The sequence below is a fragment of the Amborella trichopoda genome, chromosome 4 (assembly GCF_054954075.1).
Source record: "Amborella trichopoda isolate Santa Cruz 75 chromosome 4, AtrichopodaSantaCruz75HAP2 v2.0, whole genome shotgun sequence".
NCBI classification, from domain to species: domain Eukaryota; kingdom Viridiplantae; phylum Streptophyta; class Magnoliopsida; order Amborellales; family Amborellaceae; genus Amborella; species Amborella trichopoda.
In genome coordinates, this window is record NC_142339.1 from 52,228,140 (window position 1) to 52,239,589 (window position 11,450).

Below are 11,450 nucleotides of genomic sequence, written 5' to 3' on the forward strand. Positions count from 1 at the left end.
TGAAGAACGATGCCGGCTGTCATTTTATTTTTAGATCGTCTGTTACGAATTGTATGCTTTATGTGTTATGATGTACTTAATCCATGATAATTCTATGTTTATCCTTTTATATGATGTAAATTAAATGGTAAATAGTAGTTCATATAGGGAAAGAACATATCGATATTCGTATATTCATGCAAAGAAATGAAAATTCTTAATGAAGTACCGTCATTTCTTATTGAATTCCTAAAAAAAATATTTATAATAAATTTTAATATTTTTTTTGGATTTTTTTTAAAATTTCATCCGACCGATTCAGTCGATTCTCGATCCGGATCGCCGATTCGTCGATCCGGATGAATTTTTTAAATGCCTGATCCGGGTCACCGATCCGCTTTTTAAACCACTGGGTGCATCATATGATCAAAATTTGGCAGTATTTAAAATTGTTGGTGGACCCTCTCATATCTGGCAAGTATCTTTGGTATTTAGCATATGGTAATTAGGAACCATATCTATTTTGGACCTTTGTTGACCCTAATTTCTAATGAAATGGTTAGAGCTGATTTTGAAAGGTCTTCGTTGTGAAAAATTGGGGCCAATTTATGCTGGTAGTGTTACATGATGAGAGATTTCTGATTTATATATAAAATCATGATATCTCTATTTCATAGAGGCAAATTCATCTCATGAGTGTCTTATGACTCAAGTGATCCCTCAGTTTCAAAGGAGTATGAAGCCCTCATAAATGATTAAAAAAAAAAAAAAATTACCACGTCTCACACCGGGTCTTTGTAAACTTAGGGATTAACAGTGGAATCCAGATTACCATCCATAAGGGGAATGTTATGCCAAGTTACTTCTAAACATTGGATCAATAATAGAAGGGTGCGGTTTCTATAAGGTTGCAACCTTAAACAATCCAATTAAGGCGCACCTTAAAATTTTATCATAACATGTAATTTTGTTGTAAAAAATTCTTAGTATTATCTTAAAATCTATTTTCATACCTATTTAGAAAATTTTAAATTCTAAAAATGGTTAAAATCAAGTAGATCTATGAATATATGAAAATCTTGAAAATGGACGGTCTAGATAACTGTTGCAAGATGCACTATTTTCGAGACTCAATTTTTTTTTTTTTTTATATTCATACATTTCGATGTCGAGATGATCGACTAGAGTGTTTTGTCAACATTAAAACAACATTTCCGATATATTTTTGAGGTGCATCTGTGATTCTACATTTTAAGGTTGCAACCTTATATAAACTTTTCCCATAATTAGAATGGTCAGGTTTGTATAAGTTGCCCGCCTTATGCTATATAAGCAAGGCTCACCTCAAATTCTGCCGAAAGATATAGATGGGTCAAAAAGCTCATGATGGCATCAAAAATCCATATTTAATCGTAATTATAAAATAAAAATTTCAAAAAACATTACGAATCGAATAGATCTATAAGTATTTCAAAATCTTGAAAATAGATGGCCCAGATGCCTTGTTACAAGATGTATTATATTTAAGACTTGAAATATCAATATATATATATATATACCGAGATGATTAATGGCAAGGTTTTCCAACTTTGGCACATTTTCGACATCGAGAAAAATAGAGATTTTAAGACCTAAAAATAATACATCTTGCAATACATAATTTTGATCGTCCATTTTAAAAAATTCATGTGTTTATAGATATGCTTGATTTAAATATTTTTTGAAGTTTTAAATTTTATAATTAAAAATAAATAAATTTCCACGCAATCCTAAAAAATTCGACACCAAAATTAAATTCGACAAAGTTTAGAGGTGTACCTTAATTTGATTGTTTAAAATTACAACCATATACAAACCAAAGCCTTATAAAGATATTTGTTCTTTCCAAAATCATCTCGAACTCTATACTGTCTCAATGCATTGTTACTCCGTCTATTATCCTGGAGTCTTTCACGCTTTAAAGTTAAATTCAAATGTAGGCTCACTGTGACCAAACAAATGGTAGCCAGCTATTTGCTTGTCCAAACAAATCAACGTCTCCTTTTTAAAAAATGGGAATTCTCCATTTGGGGTTTGTAGGTAAAACATTTGGAAGATCATTAATGAAGCTTGAATTGGCATTGGTGCCTTAATTATTGACTATTGAGCAGGCTTTACTCTTTCCCCTCATAACAGTTGGTGTTGTATCGGGTCCGGAGTCCTGACCCCACATAGATATCTAGCGATATGCGATCTCTTGAACGTCCGGACCACACTATATATTTACTCCCTTAGGCTACTAACCTACTCACGGGAGGGTAGCGTACGCACTTTTTTGTTGATGCCATATGACATCCAGCTACCTAAAAATCATCTCCATTCGACATTATTTTTCCAAGCACAACAACACTCTTTGCATTCTATAAAATGTTCCTAGACCAGGTTTTTATGCACTGTTTGACTACTCGTTTGAGTTCCGAGTGTTCGGGTCATGTACTCGGCTCGCCACCCTGAATATCCCCGAGTTAGGTGTCCCACTCGGGGATATTAAAAAACTTCAAAAAAAAATGATAAAAAAACCCCAAGAAAGAATTTATTTGTGATATAATATAGGGTGTAGTTGGCATACGGATGCATCCGTAGGTGTAGATGTAAGAGGTGCATCTTCAAATTTTATCATGGTATATAATTTTGATGTACAATATTCTTAAAATTATCTCAAAATATATTTTTATATCTAATTATAACATTTTAAATATAAAAAATAGTTAAAATCAAGTAGATCCATAAACATATGAAAATCTTGAAAATGGACGGTGTAGATAATATGTTGTAAAATGCACTATTTCTTTGACTTAAAATCTTTTTATTTTTCATGGTCATACATGTCGATGTTGAGATGATCAATCAAATGGTTTTTCAACATTAAAGCTACATTTTCCAATGGATTTTTGAGGTGCATCTGTAGTTCTACATTATAAGGTTGCATCCTTATATAAACTTTTTCCTATAATATAATAGGTGTTGCGTAGCTTCCTATTATATTATATATTTATATTTATTTTATTAATATAAGTTATATTATATAGTATATATTGATTATATATTATATGTAATATATAATATTACTATATTATATATATATTAAGTATATATTAATATTTAATATAATATTATATGCTATGCTAAATATTATATACAATGTATATTTATCATATTATATATAATATTTATTTTATAATATAATAAATAATAACATAAGTATTATATACATAATATATAAATATCTTATATTATAAATGATATATTTATTATATTAAATAAATAATTTATTATATTATATATATATATATAAATATATATATATATGTATATATATATATATATATATATATATATATATATATATATATAAGTAATGTATTCATTATATTAAATAAATAGTATATAAAATCTAATAAATAATAGATAAAATGATTTCTAATCCTATAATTTCCATTCCTATCATCCCTCTGGGTTAGCCAAAATCCCTTGTATCCCCTCAAGTTTTAAACTTTGGGACTATTAGCCCCCAAATTATATTCTTTTTACAACTTTGATATCTTTGTTTTACAAAATACCAAACCCATACGTTAGTCATCCATAATTTTTTTGTGATTTGATTTATAAATTTTATTGATGATAATAATTTATAATTATTATAATTAATTAATTAATAATAATAATAATAACAACAATAATATATTAATTGTTACATATTTCTATCTCTTATAAGTATTTTGATAAAGTTTTTTAATAAATAAATAATAATAAACCATTAAAAATAGTAACAAATATCTTGATTAATCAATTTTCAAATTCAAATGATATTGATACAATTGTAAAATAGGTCGTAATGTTAAAAAAAATTCATTTTTTTTTCATGTCTAAATTTATAGAGTGGGATCCACGAAGGTAAGATTGGTTTTAGGCAATAGAAGAGAAAGGGAAGGAAAATTTTTGTAAAATAAAAAGATCAAATTTGTAAAAAAAACAAAGAAAAACGCAATTAGGGAGCTAACATTCCCAAATTTTTAAATTTGAGGGGGTACAAGAGATTTTGGTAAACCCAAAGGGCTAATCGGGATGAAAGTTTCGGGAGGTAAAGGTCATTTTTCCTAAATAATAATATAAATATTATATATATAATATACAAATATCTTATATTATACTATGTATTATATATAATATATAAATATCTTATATTATATTATATGTTATATATAATACAAATATACATTCATAAAATATATAAAATATTATATTATGTTATATATGTTACATATTTATATTGGGTAAACGTTTATATAGAGCCGAGGCTCTAAACAATCAAATTGGAGCCTACCACAAAAATTTCAGTAGAAGAGGTTGTTTTGATGCCCAAATATTCTCAAATTGATCATCTTGATATCAAGATGCATGGACATGAGAAAAAAATGGATTTCCAGTTTTGAAAATAGTGCATTTTGTAATGTATTTTTGGACCGTCAATTTTAAAAGTTTTCAAGTTTTCATAAATATATCGATCTACACTATTTTTGAAACTTTAAACTTTATAAATAAAAATAAAAATATATTTTAAGGCTATCACAAAAATTTTAAGTATTGAAACCACATTTCTCAACTTTATTTGAAAATAGGCTCTAATTTAATTGTTTAGAGCATAGGCTCTATACAAATCGCACCCTTTATATAGTTAATATGTATATGTTATCCAATATTGTACTTAAAACTTTTTAAACATTCCAATAGATTATCAAAGAGCTTAAAACTTATTTAAACTTTTCAAAACAATACATTCAACTTTTCAAAAAATTTAAAGATATTCAGTTATTGAGAAGATATATTTGATAAAAACAAACACATCCTAATGGGTGTAAAGAATTTTAAGGTGGTTACGATTATGAGTAATTTTGCGTAGAGCCGGTTCTTTAGAGGTGAGGCGATATTGGATAATTTGATGGAATCTAACGGTCATTGTGGTCAATTACCCATGAGACATGCGGGCATATAATCCACCTTGCAAACACATGACAAACAAACAAAGGGTGTGATTAGAATCTCTTTTCCCATCGATCCTTGAACTGTTTGTCGGTCGTATGAAAATATAAAAAATTTAAAAACTAATCTTCTCGTTTAAGAAAATGTGAACGCATGGACCCCACACCAACCTCTATATTGACCGCTCAACTCAAATATTTACTCGATCCAATTTACCGAAAATGCCCTTAACATTTTCTCCAAGACTCTCGGATTTTTATTTGGAGTGGCTAATTCTTCCACGAGTTTTATCCACGGAAAATGGGTATTATACCCCCTTTCAAAAAGGGCAAAGTTTATATACGGAGGCTTTAAACAATCACATTTGAGTCTAATTAATTAGAAGAGATCGTTTTTGATGGTCAAATATCTTCAAATGGATCATCTCGACATCAAGATGTATGGACATCAGAAAAAAAATGGATTTCAAGTTTTGCAAATAATGTATTTTATAATGCATTTTTTGACCGTCAATTTTTAAGGTTTTCAAGTTTTCATAGATATGTCTATCTATGATCTTTTTTGAGATTTAAATTTTATAAATAAAAATGATAATATATTTTAAGGCAATCACAAAAATTTCTAGTAATGAAACCACATTTCTTGATATTATTTAAGGGTAGGCTCTAATTTGATTATTTACAGCCTAGGCTCTATACAAACTGCACCCTTTCTAAAACTATTATTCCAAATAAACCCCAATTTTATAAAGGGTGCAGTGATGCATCCGTAGCTGTCGAGGTAAGGTGCGCCTTCAAATTTTATCATGGTATAATTTTGATACAAAATATTCTTAAAATTATCTCAAAATCTATTTTTATATCTAATTATAAAATTTTAAATATAAAAAATGGTTAAAATCTAATAGATCTATAAACATATTAAAATCTTGAAAATGGACGGTGTAGATAATATGTTGTAAAATGCACTATTTTTGAGATTTTTTTTTTTTTTTTTTCATGGTCATACATCTCGATGTGGAGATGATCAATCAAAAGGTTTTTCAACATTAAAACTATATTTTCCGATGGATTTTGAAGGTGAACCTATAGCTCTACCTAATAAGGTTTCAACCTTATATAAGCTTTTTGTTTTTATAAAAAGCCTATGTTAGGTAAAAAAAAAAGTCTCCTCTTTAGTGTGTTTCTTTTTTTTGTTTTTTTTGTTTTATATCGATCTCATCATAAAAATCAAGTTTGCTATGATTTGTGAGATTCATGAAATAAAAGAGAGATAAGTAGTCAGATGGTTGATAGTGGGAGAGGAAATTATGTAAGAGGCAAGGACACTAGTTTTCTATGGTCCCATACTTTAAATGGTCCCAAACCGAGTGAGGGTTTTCTAGATTCATATGACGGCCGATTTTATGAAAAAAAAAAAAAAAAAGGGACAAAATTGAGCCCCATATCATTAGATTTGATTGTCCAACAAATGGACTGATTTAGAGGTCAATTGTTTTGGAGAAAATAGTCCACTAATATGATTTTTTTTGGATTAATCTTAGAGATAACTAGTGATTTTTTTTCATTTTGGAGTGAAACCCCATTAAATAAAAGCCTTTGGCCCATGGACAAATATCGATAGTTTCATACACTGAGATACTCAATTTGAAATCCAATGAACAAAAGAATGATTGTAACTTTCTTATTCCAAAAATAAGTAGTCTATTTGTAAATTCGTCTATATCCTTATTCATATCTAAGGACCAATACTCTCTCACCATTATCGTCAATCCATTAATTTGACGGTGATAAACCTAATGACCATTTAGTTCCACACATTGTCCCTTGCTTATTCATTGGAGGGTACATTGGTCATCGTACTCAAAAGAGCAGGATCGTGCCTGGAAATAATCTTAAAATTGCGGGGCATTTACGTCCTTAATTACCATATTTTAAATTGGAAACTCCATTACGCCGGCGTGGTGTCTGCTTTGGCGCTCCACCTGTCAACCGCATTAAACAAGCAAACAATAATTGACGCCCCAACTCTATCTAGCCGGTTCGATCTTCACTGTCCATTCATCTCAGATCCCTACATCTCAACCGCACATCGCATCAACAAATCACCCCCACCCATTCTCCACCGTCCGATTCCCAGTGTCCCCTTCCATATATCCCTCCTCTCCTCTGGAACTCAAACCACCCAAAAGCCTCTGGCGAGAGGAAAACCTAGAGAGGGAAAGTGCTTCCTAGAGAGAGAAAAAGATGAGAGAGATCCTACACGTTCAGGGCGGCCAATGTGGGAACCAGATCGGTTCAAAGTTTTGGGAAGTTGTGTGCGATGAACATGGAATCGACCCGACGGGTCGGTACACTGGGAACTCGGACATTCAACTGGAACGAGTCAACGTTTATTACAATGAGGCGAGTTGTGGCAGATTTGTGCCAAGGGCCGTGCTCATGGATCTCGAGCCAGGGACCATGGATAGTGTGAGGACTGGTCCATATGGCCAAATATTCAGGCCTGATAATTTCGTTTTTGGGCAATCAGGGGCTGGGAATAACTGGGCTAAGGGCCATTACACTGAAGGGGCTGAGCTCATTGACTCGGTTCTTGATGTTGTGAGAAAAGAGGCTGAGAATTGTGATTGTCTTCAAGGTAAGAACGGTGATCTGTTTTTTGGTTGAAATTGCTGAAGACCCAACATTTCTTGTTTATTTTAATTTGTAAATATCAAAGTCCAACATTTGATTATGGTGTTTCTTTGTTAAATACCCAACATTTGATGCATTAGACTGATGTTCCGTTTTTTATGCTTCTTTGTTAATTATACAGCTTTTTATTCTTAAAGACCAACATTTGATTTGTTTTGTGTTAATTGGCTCTCTTTTTTTTTTTGATGTGTTTGTGTTGATTGGTTAAATACCCAACATTTGATTTATGCTAAAGACCAAAAAATTAGCCACCAGGAATTTAATTTATTTGTTAATTGAAGATTTGATATTTGTGTTAACTTCATTAAAGATCACATTTTTTATGTTTATGTTTCCTTTTGTTTTGGGGTTTACTGTTAAAGGCGAGATTTTTTTCTTTATTTCGTAAGGAATATGATTTTTATCTTTTACTTTGTTTTGGCTTTTGGTCTGATAGAGATATTTTTTCTCTTGGGTTTGTTGAAGGTTTTCAGGTTTGCCATTCATTGGGTGGAGGAACTGGTTCGGGAATGGGGACACTGTTGATTTCAAAGATAAGGGAAGAGTACCCAGATCGTATGATGCTTACTTTTTCAGTGTTTCCGTCGCCAAAGGTGTCGGACACGGTTGTGGAGCCTTACAATGCGACGCTTTCAGTGCATCAGCTTGTGGAGAATGCTGATGAGTGTATGGTGCTTGACAATGAAGCCCTCTATGATATTTGTTTCCGCACTCTAAAGCTCACCACCCCTAGTTGTAAGTCTCTCTCTCCTTTCTCTCTCTAATGCTTTAGATTTAGATTTGGGTCGCCCATAGATTTTTTATTTCTCTTTTATGGGTTTTCAAATTCAATAATTGGTAGTCATAATGACCAAACCTCTTCTTTTCTCTGTGTTTTAAAATAGGAAATTGGTTTATAGGTAAAGCCCTAGGCCTTACAGAAACCTCATCCTTTATCAACAAAGAAAAAAGAAAAAAAGGGTGCGGTTTGTATAAGGCCGAGACTCTAAACACTCAAAGTTGTAATGTGGTTTCAATAAAAATCTTTGTGATAGACTTAAAATTTATTTTCATCTCCAAATGTAAAATTTAAAGATTCAGAAATGGTGTAAATCGATCAGATCCATGAAAAACTTGAAAATCATGAAAATTGACGATCCCAAAATGCATTACAAGATGCACTATTTTCAAAACTTGAAATCCATTTTTTTTTCATGTCCATGCATCTTGAGGTCGAGACGATCAATTTGAGGATTTTTGGGTATTAAAACAACTTCTTCTAATGAAATTTTTGAGTTGCATTTGATTGTTTAGAGCATCGCATTTATATAAACTGTTTCCCTTAAAAAATGGTATAATTATTAATTTGGAAGTTATAATTAATTAATTATATGAGGAGAAAGTTTATATAAGGTTGTAACTTTAAAATGTCGAACTACGGATGCACCTCAAAAATCCATTGGAGAAGGTTGTTTGAATGTTGAAAAACCCTCTAATTGATCATCTCAACATCGAGATATATGACTATGGCAAAAAAAAAAAGATTTTGAGTCCCAAAAATAGTGTATCTTACAACACATTATTTAGACGGTCTATTTTCAACATTTTCATATGTTTATAGATCTACTTGATTTTAACCATTTTTAAAGTTTAAAATTTTATAATTAGATAGAAAATTAGATTTTGAGATAATCTTAAGAATATTTTACATCAAAATTATATATTACGATAAAATATGAAGGCGGGCCTTAATTGGATTGTTTAAGGCTGCAACCTTATAGAAACCACACCCATTATATAAACCATGAGAAAACTTTGACAACGTTGAGATGCCTTTGGCTTGGCGAGATGATCTTGTGGTTTGTGTGGGACAGAAATAGATCAGTAGAAACGAGCATATCCAACGGTAACAAATGGATCCATCAAGTGTTCCTGTTTGCCCTGTCCGCTTATCTAATTGTGGGCAACAGATCTATGGTTTTACACGAGGTTAATGTTACATTCTAAATAGTTGGTTTTGTCGTAAAGAAAGTATATCGTCTGACAGTCTTCAGTGGGGTATTGTTTTGCGGTTATCCTGGTCCAATGCTTCATCTACAGTAGTTAAAGTGGACCATGGCTTACCATAGTCCAATGGTTTGCAGTTTATGCTACTCCAAGGCAAAATCTAGCATCTGTTGCATTCACTGATTGGACATACGTTTAGTCATACACTAAGATCACTGAAATCATGTTCTCTGTCACGTATTTGTTTTGTTCTTGGCCTTCTTCTCATCAACACTTGCTTCTTTGCATTTCTCTTGCAGTTGGTGACCTGAATCACCTCATCTCAGCCACCATGAGTGGAGTCACTTGTTGCCTAAGGTTCCCTGGTCAACTAAACTCTGACCTCCGGAAACTTGCCGTAAACCTGATCCCATTCCCTCGCCTCCACTTCTTCATGGTCGGTTTCGCCCCTCTCACCTCTCGTGGCTCTCAACAATATCGAGCCCTAACTGTCCCTGAACTCACCCAACAAATGTGGGATTCCAAAAACATGATGTGTGCTGCTGACCCTCGCCATGGCCGCTATCTTACTGCCTCTGCTATGTTTAGAGGCAAAATGTCGACTAAAGAGGTTGATGAACAAATGATCAATGTCCAAAACAAAAACTCCTCTTATTTTGTTGAATGGATCCCTAACAATGTGAAATCGAGTGTTTGTGATATTCCTCCTAAAGGGTTATCGATGGCCTCTACATTTATCGGGAATTCGACTTCCATTCAGGAGATGTTCAGGAGGGTGAGTGAGCAGTTTACTGCTATGTTTAGGAGGAAGGCTTTCTTGCACTGGTATACTGGAGAGGGAATGGATGAGATGGAGTTTACTGAGGCGGAGAGCAACATGAATGATTTGGTCTCTGAGTATCAGCAATACCAAGACGCCACTGCTGATGATGAGGCTGATTATGAAGATGAGGATGAAGGTGTTCATGAAGAGAACTGATCGCAAGACTCTCTCTCTCTCTCTCTCTCTCTCTCTCTCTCTCTCTGTTTATGATCTATCTATTTATCTGAGTGGGTGGTTGTAGTGTATCGGAGGAGTTTAGAGAGTGGTGTTTTGGTGGATTTGTTGCTACCTCCTCTTCTCCTTACTGTCATTACTGCTATTTTGGCGTGTGTGGACGATGAGGACTTTATGGTTGGTTAGGGCTTCTGAGTTCTGTGCTTGTTCCTGGTGTTGAAGATTGATCAGTATTTGCATTATAGAAATATTACACACTCAGATCTATATATCGTTGTGCCTAGTGGAATAGTCTTTGTACTGGGATCTGGTTTTCAAATCGAAGGCACACTTTTTGTAGTGAATTATCGCTTTTTGAGCGAGCACATTGATAAGATTTCCAGCCATCTTCCATGCTAACACAAGGGGCTATCCAAGCTACAGTCAAATATAATACGAGGGCCTCGACTCTCATGAAATCTGTAAGAGAAAATCATCTAATCAGGTCAATTTTCGGCGTTTTATTAGCTAATAATGGCAAAGGATTAAGCAAGGGTTGCTTATTCAAGGTGAAAGCCTTATTTATTAGCCTATAATGGCTAAGGATTAAGCTAGGGTGTAATGTTTACCAAGTAACATACTTTTTTAACCTATCAAAGTAACACGTACTTTTAACCTCTCCTTGAAGATGTAGTTTTTGGTGTCAGAAACCCCCATGATGACCTCTAAATCTACTTCCACCCCTAAGAAAATTTAAAGCTCCAAAAGATGAGGCAGATGGAACAAATCTATAG

The 11,450-nt window shown here is 32.6% G+C and overlaps 1 protein-coding gene across 1 annotated transcript; it reads left to right on the top strand.

Annotated features, from left to right (window-relative positions):
• Window positions 1–7,180: 7,180 nt before the first annotated feature.
• LOC18422292 (tubulin beta-4 chain) lies at window positions 7,181–10,946 on the top strand. Its single transcript, XM_006826797.4, has 3 exons — window positions 7,181–7,638; window positions 8,160–8,429; window positions 9,980–10,946. The coding sequence occupies exons 1-3, from the start codon at window positions 7,245–7,247 to the stop codon at window positions 10,657–10,659; spliced, it is 1,344 nt and encodes a 447-aa protein (XP_006826860.1). The 5' UTR covers window positions 7,181–7,244; the 3' UTR covers window positions 10,660–10,946.
• The last annotated feature ends 504 nt before the right edge of the window (window positions 10,947–11,450 follow it).

Bases quoted from the DNA above. Each gene is read 5' to 3' on its own strand.
- LOC18422292 (XM_006826797.4), top strand. From the start codon at position 7,245: ATGAGAGAGATCCTACACGTTCAGGGCGGCCAATGTGGGAACCAGATC. The intron at 7,639-8,159 runs GTAAGAACGGTG...GGTTTGTTGAAG, and splicing joins GAATTGTGATTGTCTTCAAG to GTTTTCAGGTTTGCCATTCA. The intron at 8,430-9,979 runs GTAAGTCTCTCT...TTTCTCTTGCAG, and splicing joins AAAGCTCACCACCCCTAGTT to TTGGTGACCTGAATCACCTC.